This window comes from Molossus molossus, unplaced genomic scaffold (genome assembly GCF_014108415.1).
Source record: "Molossus molossus isolate mMolMol1 unplaced genomic scaffold, mMolMol1.p scaffold_m16_p_30, whole genome shotgun sequence".
NCBI lineage: Eukaryota > Metazoa > Chordata > Mammalia > Chiroptera > Molossidae > Molossus > Molossus molossus.
This window is the reverse complement of record NW_023425367.1, coordinates 1,788,372-1,801,992: the sequence shown is the minus strand read 5'-3', so window position 1 is coordinate 1,801,992 and position 13,621 is coordinate 1,788,372. Positions and strand designations below refer to the sequence as shown.

Below are 13,621 nucleotides of genomic sequence, written 5' to 3'. Positions count from 1 at the left end.
CCACACCTCCGCCGCTTTTAGCAGTCTCAATTTGGGGGTCCCCTTTACATCCCTGGTTATAAGGGTTCTCTTCAGCAGCTCTTCAGTTTTTTCCCCAATGACTTTTTTAGTTATAAATTCCAGTTTGATCCTGGGAGATGGTCTCTGAGCTCCCATTCACTCTGTTGCCATTTTCCAGAACCCAACATTGCTATTTACAATAGCTAAGATCTGGAAACAGCCCTGATACCCATCAGTAGATGAAGGGGTAAAAAAACAGCTGTTGTACATTTACACAATGGGATACTATGCAGCTGTAAGACAAATCTCTTGTCACTTGGCATTACATGAAGGGTCCTAGAAAGTACTACGCTAAGCAAAATAAGCCAGAGAAAGACAAGTACCACATGATATCATTTATTTGTAGAACATAACAAAATAAACTGTCAACCAACAGAAATCCAGAATTATGTTAGTAGGAAACAGATTGATAAACCTCAGAGGGTTGGGAGGTGAGTGGGGTGCAAGGGATAAGAAGAGATAAACCAATGAACTTATATTCATATATGTACAACCAATCAAAAAGAACACTAGGCTGAGAACAGCACAAGCAGGGTTGAGTGGGAATGAGGAAATCAATGGGGAAAAAAGAAGTACATCTATAATACTTTCAACAAAACACACACACACACACACACACACACACACACACACACACACACTCCCTATTATGGAATCAATAAGTTTGGGAAATCTAATGTGCAGCATAGTGATTATACTTATTTTACTGTGTTGTATAGCTGGAAATTTATAAGAGTAAATCTTAAACATTCTCACTGCAAGTATGTGGTATTTATGTGATGAGATGCAGGTGTTAGTGTATGCTACGGTGGTAATCATTTTGCAAAAAACATTTGAGATGCCACTGCAAGAGAAGATGCCAAATTCTTGGTGGCAATATGAATCAATATCTGCTATGTTTAGTGTGTCAATACACTGTGCCTACTTCTTTCAGAGGCATCGTTGGTGAGGCTTGTCTTATGTACTAAAAGGCTGCAGGTTTGATTCCTGGTCAGGGAAAATCCCCAGTTTGGTCCCTGGTTGGGGCTTGTGTGAGAGGCAACCTATTAATGTTTCCCTCATATCAATGTTTCTTTCTCTATCCCTGTCTCTAAAACTAAAAAAACATATCCTCAGGTAGGATTAAAAGGAAAGTACATTTCAATAAAAAATTCCTTAGAAGCCCAGGAATAAACACTAAAGTCTTCCCTCTTTGTTATAGAACTCAAGAGCCAGACAGGTATCACTGGCAAAAATAATTCAGCCCAGCTGGTATTAGTAAAGAAAAATGATCTGCTCTGGGATTTTCCTGGAGATACTGATCAGAGAAATCCTTCCTGTGTTAGGAACCGGGTGGCCATTGGTTAGCAATGAAGCCTCATGTCCCAGGCTAACTGGGACAGTTGTTCACCCTCAAAGCAGTCTGGGTGCACTTTTGGTTACCACAATGGCAGTCATGAAAGAACTTTCCCCAAGATGCTTGCACAGCAAGATGCTGGACTGACAGCTGTAGGTGTACAAAGGTGACAACATAGGGGCGAGAGCAAAAGGCACTCTTCTTATCTATAAGTTATGCTGGTGCCGCATTTGAGTGTGGTTACCTTGATTTGGGTGATGTGTATTTTCTAAAAGTCACTCTGGAGAGAAGCATCTAATGAGTGAGCCATTCCAAGTCCTGAAATGTCTTCTACCAGAGCAGCTCCAGTACAGCCAAGGCTAGAGGGAATGCTTGTCTCGACATCTGGGTGTCCTGGCTCCACAACTGGACAGTCACAGACCTTGTTCAAGTCTCCAACCTCTCTGTGCCTTGCTTTTCCTAATCTGTAGAATGTGGAGTCATAGCCCAGACACTTCATGTGGCTGTAAGTGCACTGAGTTAACACAGGTGCAAGTTTAACACTGTACCTGACACACATTAAGTGCCCAGTAAATGTTACCCTCTCTTATCATCTAAAAATTTGGTTTGGTTCTCTAGAAAAAAATGTCAAAAAGTAAAGACTAGTGGTGATATTGTACTATTTGAAGAGCTGAGAATGAAAAAAAAACTGTTGTGAGTGGCAAATCAGAACAGGGTTGGGAAAGATGGCCTCCTGTTTGTGTGGTAGCCTAACTTTAGAGACCTAGGAACAAAGAAGAAACATCCAAAGTGCAAGACTGGAATTTGACCAGAAAGATAGTTTTCAAAGAAATGTAATGTAACACAAAAACATCAAATAAAATAGCAGCTTCATCAGTGTAATGAAAGGCCTAATAATGAGAAATTCTGAAAAATGTGTCACTTGACTAGATAATGGTTTATACACTTGAGTACAAAATACAATTATGAAAAAGAAACCACACTGAAATGCACAAGCAATTTTTATTGAGAATTCTGTCTTACTACAGAGAACTCATAAGCCTTTTGTTGAGTTATATGAGAAGGAACCTGGGCGGCACATGTGGTTAACAAAAGTCGTCTGGTTCTTCATGAGAAAGACCTGCGAAACTAAATTAGGAAGAGACAAATTGAAAAAAATTTGTTAAATTCCTACCCTGTAGATTTGGGGACCTTTCTAATGTTCTTTCTTTCCCAGTGGGGTTTTTGTCCTTGAATCAGTACCAGTATTCACAACTTAGAAATGCAACATTTGTTTTAAAGCCAGTAATTTTGATTAACTCAATCATTTATTACAGGCAGACTACAACATCTGAAGGGTTCCCTTGACTGACAAAGCCAGCAATATAGTAACTGTTTGCATAAGAACAACGTTGGAGAGAGCATACCTCTCATCTTTGTCACTGGAGGGCAGTGTGTCCACTTGTGAACCTTCTCTGACACTCTTTATTGAGCTCTGAAACAGGGGCGGGGAGAATCATTTTGAAATTAGATATGTATTAACTTTATTAGACACTTTTGATTTCTCTAAAAACTTTTTGAAATATAAATATCATTTAAGGGTCCAAAAAGAAGTGACTTTAAACATGAAATTTAGCAAGCACACTGCTCTATCCAGTGTGCCTTCTCAGTAGCCATAGTATTTCAAAATTATGTAACATATTAATGACTCAGTACCAATGCGTTTGTTATTCACTGATAGGACCTTCATTATATTTCATTCTTGTTCTGAAAATAATAAGGGACAACTCAACCTTTACAAACTCTGAAAAATCAAAGTATGTTCAATCTTTTACCCAAACAAAATGATAAAATTTTGTCAAGAGTGCAATGTACTTAAAGAATTTAAAGCTCCATTTGAACTTTGGATTTCCTCTGTTTTTACCTTTTTGTTTCCAGTGGAGAAGGCAGACTCCTGTTGCCAGGTTTTCTAACAAACCACCCAAGCCCCTGCACCCCCACCCCACACCTAGACCACTGGTCCACGGCACCAGCACCTTATCTGACTTCTGGTTTTGGTCCTCCTGAGTAATTTTTATGTATTTCTCCAAAAAATTTGCACCACAAACAGATTTTTCTTTCATTTCTTGAACACTCACTTCTGACTCTTTCTCCATTTCAGTCTTCAAAGACTCTTCAATAATCCGCTGTCAAATAAGATGGCCCCAAATAACAAATACATATATATGTTTTAAAAACACATAGTACTGTAACTCTGATCCTTAATGTAAAACTTGCATGCGAGAAAATCATTTTCTGAAGTCATTGGTACCATCAAAGTGAGACAAAAATGTCATGTCAAAGAAATAAGGGGTTACTTTGTCTAGTGTCTCGTGCTGTACGATCAAATGTAGATCTTGTGCTAGAGTTCAAAGAACATCAATATGGAAGATTAATTTATGTAAGGTCCAGCAGATTTGTGAAGTGGCAGAGTAATCCATCTGTCTGGGACCAAAATCAGGACATAGAAGGCCAGAGAATCAGAAAGGAGGAGGGCAGAGGGGCCTGAGGAAGCCCCCATGAACTGGCAGTCACCTCTCCAGGGTTCCTCTGGCCCCAGTTATCTGACCCGGAAACCCCCCTTATACAAGGAAGATCCATAGCAAAGCACAGTCAATCTCCTTTACAAGTATGTTGTCAGGACCACATGAAAATGCCTTTCCTTTGAGTCTCCTAAGGTGTGCACGTGCAACCCTTCTCAATGCGCTTAGCAAAGAGGAGATTCCCGATGCCTACAGAAGGCTTTTCAAAAGCTACCTACCCCATGATTTCGGGACATACTAAGGACTGACTTCCCTGACAGCAAGGTACTTACTGAAGGTGTACCATGCAGATGCTTAACATGGACAATTGAGCTATTTTTATAGTTATTACCCTTTCTTGATCCAGTTTTTCTAGATCTCTTCGTTTCCTTTCTAAAGCTTCATGTTCACTCTGCCTTCTTTGCTCTCTGTGCTTTTCTTTCAGCAAATTCCATATTCTTTCTTCTTCACTCTCTTCTCCAATTTCTTTCTCATCTACGCCTGAAGAGACAGAAAATAATGAGCTAGTAACTTTCAGCATCATTTTTCAAACTAATGTGGGACTGGTTTACAGGCACCCCTGATGCAATTCAGGAAGACTGCTCGATTCATAGCCAGTTACTTAGCTGACTATGTTGGCCTGCTGATCAATGGTTTTGCAACCCCCAGCCCCGCTTCTAGCACAGCACCTGATTTTTACTTTACTGAGATAAACACAAGTTACCCTTACCACAAACAACTTCAATTATCCTCCCCTCCATATCACATTTTCTTATCCTCTTCACCCCTTGTCTCTCCTTCATTCTTCCCAAGCCCTGCCTCTATACTTGGTTATAATCCCTCCACTCTTTTTAAGATTCTGACTTAATCATTAGTTCCTATTTATTGCCACAACAGTTTTGTTTTAAACTTTTATTTATTCACTTTTAGAAAAAGGGAGAGAAAGAAACATTGGTTTGTTGTTCTACTTATTTATGCATTCATTGGTTGATTCTTGTCTGTGCCCTGACAGGGGATCAAACCCACAACCCTGGTGTGTGAGACAACACTTTAACCAACTGAGCTACCAAGCCAGGGCCACCACCAAAGTTTCATAACCCTTCCACTGACTCCCACAAAGGCACTCAAGTTTCTCCTGCCCAGAACAGTACAAAACCAGCACCCCATCCCTGAATCCCTCCTAGTCATCTTCCTAGTCACTCCTCCTAGCCATCATTCCCTACTTCCTCAAGGCTGATCCCTTCCTAGGGTTGTGGCTAGAACCTCTGTCCTGATCATTCCCATATCTTTTTCTCTTGTCCTGATGCCTTCCCCAATCTTACATCCACATTTAGGGCGAGCTCCCTGCCATTAACTCATGGAAATACTATGGCATCAGTTTCATACCTGAAATTATCATTTCTGTCCCTTTAATCATGTTCTTTCTACTGCTATGTTCACTTGGCCACCAGGGATTACACATTCTAACTCCTCCTGCTGCTGCATTAGAGTCCCTACCACAATTTAGCTGGACAGCTGCAGCTGAAGTAACCTAGTTAAAAACTCTCCCTGACATCAGTCTCTCTGCCTTGAAGCCACCCCTCTTCATCAGTACCCATTATTTCCTGATGAGAAGACCTAGACTTGCTGTGTGCTGTCTCTGCTCTGACAATCGACCTGTTTCTTTCCAGACCAACTTCCTACAGCACCATACCTCTTCATTGCAAACACGGCGTCCCTAGCAGCAGTCTCACTGTTTGCTGAATACAGCTGTACCTTCCTTGGTCTGTGCCTGTGCTTTCACTATCTCCCTAACTGATGTGCTCCTTTCCTCCCACCTCCCCAACAGAACTCCTCCTCTGAGCAAGCCCCCTCTTAAGCGCCACCTCCTCCTCAACGAGGCCTTCGTTATTCCTTAAGGGACAGTTACCTCTCCACCACCACACTCACTCAGTATTTTGTACCTGCCTTGTCCAAACCATATATATCTATTGGTCCTTATCTGTAGACCCAGGTTTTAATGAGCTGTCTACTCCCTACAGCTTGCACAAGTCCCTACCTGACAGGTTTAACTCAATCTCAATCTCACAGATGCTGACCTTTCTCCTCCAGCTCTGGAAGAACTCAAATTTTCTCTAGGCTAAACCTTTTCCCCTCAACAGTGCCAAGAGACCAATTCATAGGTTCACCCAAGGACCTGGAATGTTTTTACTCTGCCCTGTTCTAAGTCCCTGGCAGAAACTGAGATAATTTTACTAACAGGACAGAGGCACAGCCTCTGTATTTTCTGCTCCTAGTAATGAAATTCAAATACCAGCGGAGGCAAATGATCATTTCCACAGGCAGAAGGGCGATATTCTCTTTGCTGGTGGAAGAATGATTATACTCAAATGCCAACACTTTCTCAAGGGAAATAGCAATCTCAAAACAGAAATGCTAACACCCATTCTCCTCAAACTATTTCAAAAAATTCAAGAAGAAGGAAGACTTCCAAACACGTTCTATGAGGCCAGCATAATTCTAATTCCAAAACCAGAAAAAGACACTACGAAGAAAGAAAACTACAGGCCAATATCCCTGATGAACATAGATGCCAAAATCCTGAACAAAATACTAGCAAATCGGATCCAGAAATACATCAAAAAAATTATTCACCATGACCAAGTGGGATTCATTCCAGGGATGCAAGGCTGGTACAATATTCGCAAATCAATAAACGTGATACACCACATAAACAAAATGAAGAATAAAAACCACATGATCATATCAATAGATGCTGAAAAAGCATTCGACAAAATCCAGCATCCATTTCTGATAAAAACGCTCAGCAATGTAGGAATAGAGGGATCATATCTCGACATAATAAAGGCCATATATGAAAGACCTACAGCCAACATCATACTCAATGGACAGAAACTAAAAACATTTCCATTAAGAACAGGAACAAGACAGGGATGTCCACTTTCGCCACTCTTGTTTAACATTGTACTGGAAGTCTTAGCCACAGCAATCAGACATGAAGAAAAAATAAAAGGGATCCAAATTGGAAAGGAGGAAGTGAAACTGTCATTATTTGCAGATGACATGATATTGTACATAGAAAACCCTAAAGACTCCATCAAAAATCTATTAGACTTAATAAATGAATTTGGCAAAGTAGCAGGATACAAAATTAACGTCAAGAAATCGACGGCATTCTTGTACATCAATGATGAACTCACAGAAAGAGAAACTGAAAAAACAATCCCATTTACCATCGCTCCAAAAAAATTACGATACCTAGGAATAAACTTAACCAAAGAAGTAAAGGACCTATTTGCAGAAAACTACAGGTCATTGAAAAAAGAAATAGAGGAAGATATAAAAAAGTGGAAGCATATACCCTGTTCATGGATTGGAAGAATTAACATAATTAAAATGTCCATACTACCCAAAGCAATCTATAGATTCAATGCAATCCCCATCAAAATACCAACGACATATTTCATAGAACTAGAACAAATACTTCAAAAGTTCATATGGAACCAAAAAAGACCCCGAATAGCCACAGCAATCTTGAAAAAGAAGAACAAAGTTGGAGGGATCACATTACCAGATATCAGGTTATACTACAAAGCGACTGTAACCAAAACAGCCTGGTACTGGCACAAGAACAGGCATATAGACCAGTGGAACAGAACTGAAAACCCAGAAATGGACCCAAGGCAATACGCTCAATTAATATTTGACAAAGGTGGCAAGAGCATACAGTGGAGTAAAGACAGCCTCTTTAATAAATGGTGTTGGGAAAATTGGACAGCTACATGCAAAAAAATGAAACTCGACCATCAACTTACACCATACACAAAAATAAACTCAAAATGGATAAAAGACTTAAATGTGACCCGTGAATCCATAAAAATTCTAGAAGAAAATGTAGGCAACAAAATTTCGGACATCATACGGAGCAGAATTTTCACTGATACATCACCTAAGGCAACAGAAATAAAGGAGAAAATGAACACATGGGACTACATCAAACTAAAAAGCTTCTGCACAGCAAAAGAAACGATCATCAAAATGGAAAGGCAACCCACTGTATGGGAGAACATCATTGCCAATGATGTATCAGATAAGGGGTTAATTTCCAATATATACAGAGAGCTCACACAACTCCACAAAAGGAAGACAAAGAACCCAATTAAAAATGGGCAGAGGAGCTGAATAGACACCTCTCCAAACAGGACATACAAATGGCCAAGAGACATATGAAGAAATGCTCAACATCACTAATCATCCGAGAGATGCAAATTAAAACAACAATGAGGTATCACCTCACACCTGTCAGAATGGCCGCCATCAACAAATCATCAAACAACAAGTGTTGGCGAGGGTGTGGAGAAAAGGGAACTCTAATACACTGCTGGTGGGAATGCAGACTGGTGCAGCCGCTATGGAAAACAATATGGTGCTACCTCAAAAAATTAAAAATTGAACTTCCATTTGACCCAGTGATCCCACTGCTAGGAATATACCCTAAGAAGCCTGAAACACCAATCAGGAAGAATATATGTACCCCCATGTTCATAGCAGCACTATTTACAATAGCTAAGATCTGGAAACAGCCCAAGTGTCCACCAGTAGACGAATGGATCAAAAAGCTGTGGTACATATACACAATGGAGTACTATGCAGCGGTAAGAAAGAAAGATCTCTTATCCTTTGAGACGACATGGAGGGACCTGGAAAGTATTATCCTAAGTGAAAGAAGCCAAGCAGAAAAAGACAAATACCACATGATCTCACTTATATACGGAATATAATGAACATAACAGTCTGAGGAATACAGTAGACCCAGACACATGGAAGTAGGGCACAGACTGACATCCCTCAGAAGAGGGGATGGGGGGTGGGGGGGTGGGAAGAGATAAACCACAGAACTTATATGCATGTATGCATGACCAATGGACATGGACAACTAAGCCGGGGACAGGGTGGAGGGGGTGGGGTGGGGGGTGCCAATGGGGTAAAAAGGTAAAATATCTGTAACAAAAAAATAAATAAAAATTCATTAAAAACAAAACAAAACAAAAAAAAAACAGAAATGCTGTTTGGTCACTGATTTTAAAACATAAAGGAAAAAAAAAGGGGCTACTTCTTTGCTGTGGGTTATACAGTCATGAGCTGCATAACAACATCTGCACTGGTGATACTGGTCCCCTAGGATTATAATGGAGCTAAAATGTTCCTGCTTCCTAGTGATGCTGTCATCATCACATGGTAACACAACACATTACTCACATATTTGTGGAAATGCTAATGCAAACCCACCCACTGCAGTTAGTCATTTAAATGTACAGCACATATAACTATGGCCAGTATCCAGTACTTGATAATAGTAATAAACAATTTTGTCACTGGTTTATGTATTCACTACACTATACTTTTTATCATTATTTTATAGTGTTCTCTTTCTACTGATAAAAAAAAAATTACTGTAAAATGGCATGCTATGTTATGTGGACAGCACCCTCATACACCTCATGTTGATCATCTCTCTTCAGGCCATCATTTTCTCTTGTGCTTGATTTAATTTCATGTTTTGTAGAATAACATGACTTGTAGCCTAAAACCAAAAAGGCTAAATAAACCACACACCTGAGTGTATAGGAGGATGTACCATCTAATTTACGTGACTCTATAATGTTTGCACAATGATGAATCTCTGAAGGACAAATTTTCAGAATATATCTCTTGTAGTTAAAGGGCATCTGACTGTACTTTGTAGCTACAGAGTAAACTCTCTGGATATTAAGAGCCAAGAAAAGCAGTGTTTCCACTGGGTGCCTCAAAGATACCAAGTTTTGCCCTTTTTCATTTCCCTTTGTACCCATATGAAGAGTAGAAATGATGACTAAGAGAATTTTCCAATGATCAAAATGTAAACACACTATTTAAGAAGAATTTTAAGAGTCATTGTTATAATTTACATTATATCTCAGAGGTAGAACACCTAACAACTCAGTTTCCCTTACTGTCTTACATTATTTTTATTCCCTACTCACCCAAGTCTCTTGCCAAATGGCTCCTTATCATATTCACTCTTGATTGGCCACTGCCCTTACTTAGTACCTATCCCACTGGTGGTCAGTCCTTGGTGATGGCTTGCTAACTTACTTTCCCACTAAAAGCTCCGTGAAGTAAGAACTTGGTTTGGCTTACTGCTATATGCCCAGCTCCAAGGAAAGCGCCCAGAACAGAGAAAGTTATTTGTCAAGTCTCACTGAATGAGTGCTTTCCAGAATGATTTACTCTGAAAATCAGCAACATCAACCATTTCAAAGTATCTTGCTTCTTTCAGTAATTCCTCATATCCCTGAGTTTGCTAACTTAAACCAATAAACTGCTTGTAAGAGGCTTCGTATACATACGTAGGTTTGGGGTATGACAGTCCTGACAAAACACTGGGAAAACAGTAAGTGATTTTACTTGAGGAATTTCCTTTTAAGCTTGAGGCTTAAATAATTTTGTTCAAGGAGAAAGATACATGGCTAGAATGAAGCTCCAGTCTCCCTCTACCGCTTCTTCCTTTTGAGTCCACACCGATGAGGGACTCAATCTGAATAAGGTAAGAGAAAGGAGAAACTGGGCCAGACAAGTCTAATGACCAGTTTCCTCCAGTGTCATCAGTTCTTCCTAAATATAAAAATTTTCTGTCCTAATTTTTAAAACACGAAGGAAGAAAACAAAGAAATATTAACATAACTACAATCACACTAAATATGTATATGGGTATTAATCATCATTTCAGTTTTACACTATGATTTCTCCAAAAGGAATAGTTTTCTCAGAAGTGTCTTATGCAAAAAAGGTAACTTCTCTGTCAGACTCTGGACAAGTAAAAAAATAATTGTAAAAGCCACTGACCCAGGAAGACTAAATGAGAAGCCTTTGTTTCCCAGTTTTCTCCTCTTTATATGTCCAGATTGAGAGTTACCTAACAAATGTCATTATTGATGGCATCATCACAACCTTGACTTTGAATAATTTATGCTTACAAACAATCCTGCAATGATACATGAAATAATTTACAGGGCACAGACTGGCATTTGGTACATGGTCATATTCCCTGTAGCTACAGCCAAGGAACTTACTTGGGTAGTAAGAGGAGACAGATCTGGCAGGAAGTGCAGCTGCAGCAGTGTCCAAGTGAGGCATGTCACCAGGAGGTTGGAGGCCCTCCATTTTAAACTGCATTGCTGTGTCCCCTGAATCTACATGAGGTACCAATGAGTGTCCCATGAGTCTTTAACAACAGCAAGAAAGGGAGTGCAGCTCATCATGGAGCGCTCAAGTGTCAGCCAAAGCAACCAGGCCAGGCCTTTCCCTAGAGAATTAATTCTAAGATGTGTTTAGCATAACCTCTTGCCAATGTATTCACTTCTCAAAGCTTTCTTACATTTTAAAGAATTACATTTTTTTCCTAAATTAGATTCCTAACCCAGCAGGAAAGTGACAGAAGAATTTACTTGGTTTGCTAATAATCATCTGAACTCCGTTTAAATAGCAAAGAATTAGTTAATCAAGTTATCCAAGTTAATTGCAAAGAATTTGCAAATTTTACTAAGTCCTCTCATTTAAATGTTCAAAGTACACTTTCAGACTTAGTGATGAAGCTCACTAGGTGCACAATAAGTTATATTCAAATATAAAGACTTCAGAAACAGTTCACTTTGCATCCTGGTTTTATACTTAGCCAGTCGGATCCCAGAGAACAAGCTATCGTAAGGCCAGAGCCAGGACATTAGTTTCTGGACAATGAAGTTAATATATTTTCACCTCCATTCTTTCACTAAGAAGGGGTTTTCTAAATCTGAGGCTGCTAACAGAATCTGTACAACTTGAAAACTTAGCATCTTTATATTCCATAAAAAACAACAAAAGAAAAACTATAAAATCACTTATTTGAAATCTGAGGCAATCTCAAACTTGGTATTTTAAGTTAAGGGTTTACTTCTGGCCATGGCTAACCCTTTGAAAGTACTGATCATACTAAATTTTACAAACGGAACTCAAAGGTAACCCTGAAAATCTTTGTGACAGAAAAATGAGGCAATACATTGGCATTTATGGTTTTAACTACTTTGATTAACAATGGATATGTTTTATCAAAAGTAAGCTTTCTACATTTTTAACTTATAAAAAACCAGTACTTATATTTGAACTTACATTGAAATGATGATTCTAATTCCTCATTAGCCTTATAAGATAGTTTGTCCAAAATTAAAAATTCATTTCTGTCTTGAAGTTCAGTTTTTCTCTGATAAAAGCTGGATTGGAAGAATAAAATTTGTGAGTGTGCAGGTGGAATAACGTAAAACACAAGAACATAGGATAATAAAATGCCTTTTGTAACTAAAGAAAATGCTTTAGAGAATGAACTGTGCTCACTGAGAATAAGAGCAATCCTGTACTTATTATTATTATATCCTGCACTGAGTGTTCTCCATGTACCAGGCATCATTCCAGCTCAGATACTCCTCATAACCACCTTACACTGTCAGATAGGAACTACCATTGTAGACAAGGGGTAATGTTGCACTCTCAATGCTGTTCCTAGGAGCTTATTTTTTCAAGAACCACAAAACATTTTTGAAAAAAATAAATTCTACACACCATCTGCATGACTCAGCTGAAGATGTAATACTACAAGCCCCACGTGCATTAAAGTGTCCTAACTCACCGTGTGAGTGTCTTGTCTCTTGGCTTTATCACAAGAGCGAGTGATATAAGATATATACATATTACATGCACTAGGACATGTGGTAGTTTTCAACTGTGAATTAATATGCTGCCAGATGTCCATCCCGGAGCTCAGAACTAAGGAGTCAGAGTCTCTTACCATAAGAATCAGGCACAGGCAGGAGTCCCACGTCACCTGAATCCCAGCCTGGCTGACCCAACGCTGAGCTCTATACATCTACTCTATCTTACTTCAGCAATCAGACCCTACGACCCATTACTACTTTAGAATTCATCTCAATAAAAATATTTTTTAAATGACTTTTTCATATGTGAAACTACTTGGAAGTTTAAAAATAAACAATTTATTTGCTTTTGCAGATTCTGTAGAATACTTTTTGATCTTTAAAATACAATTCTATTCATGGAACTATAAAGACGTTTATTGCTACCATAGTGCATATTATACACATTAGGTTTAGCATGCAAGGAGAAATCACTTATCTTTTAAAAGAAATTTTCCCCACATAATTCAGAAGAGTCTCAAAGACAACACCTCATCTCACAATCTGACAGTAAATTCTATAATCTCATGTGGTCTTGAACATCACCTTAACATACCCAACAAGTCAAGGCTGAGACCCCATGCAGCTCACTAGACTTGGCTGGGTCCAACCAGAATATAGGACTTACTCAGCCTTCCGCTCCAGAGGGCCAGAGAGTGAATGAATGGAAAGGCTGTGCCTACACTCAGTTGGTAAAGGCTGGCGCATTCTTTCAGAAGGACTAGTGGCAGCAACGTGGAATTGGGCTAGACCTAAGGGGCAGAAGGTATCAGGGCAAAAACATTACAAATTACATGGAGAAAAAAGTAATGTGGTTTCTAAGGAGTGCTACTAGTTTCAAAAATCTATTATCCTTGTAAATAATTGAGTATGTATAAATGATTCACAACATTAATGATTCAAATACCTCAACAACACTG

At 39.1% G+C, this 13,621-nt stretch overlaps 1 protein-coding gene across 4 annotated transcripts in view; it reads right to left on the bottom strand.

Annotated features, from left to right (window-relative positions):
• Positions 1-2,443: 2,443 nt before the first annotated feature.
• Positions 2,444-13,621, bottom strand: part of LOC118643112 (oral-facial-digital syndrome 1 protein-like) — a 77,286-nt gene continuing 66,108 nt past the window's right edge. For 3 of the 4 annotated variants that reach the window (XM_036281020.1, XM_036281016.1, XM_036281019.1), the window contains 6 exons: positions 13,330-13,453; positions 12,124-12,224; positions 4,289-4,437; positions 3,514-3,561; positions 2,803-2,870; positions 2,444-2,524 (listed from right to left, as the gene is read on the bottom strand). In XM_036281020.1, the coding sequence (XP_036136913.1) occupies positions 2,482-2,524; positions 2,803-2,870; positions 3,514-3,561; positions 4,289-4,437; positions 12,124-12,224; positions 13,330-13,453 (533 nt within the window). In that variant the 3' untranslated portion in view covers positions 2,444-2,481. The remainder of the gene's footprint in view (positions 2,525-2,802; positions 2,871-3,513; positions 3,562-4,288; positions 4,438-12,123; positions 12,225-13,329; positions 13,454-13,621) is intronic. The other variant, XM_036281018.1, reaches the window with a different exon arrangement.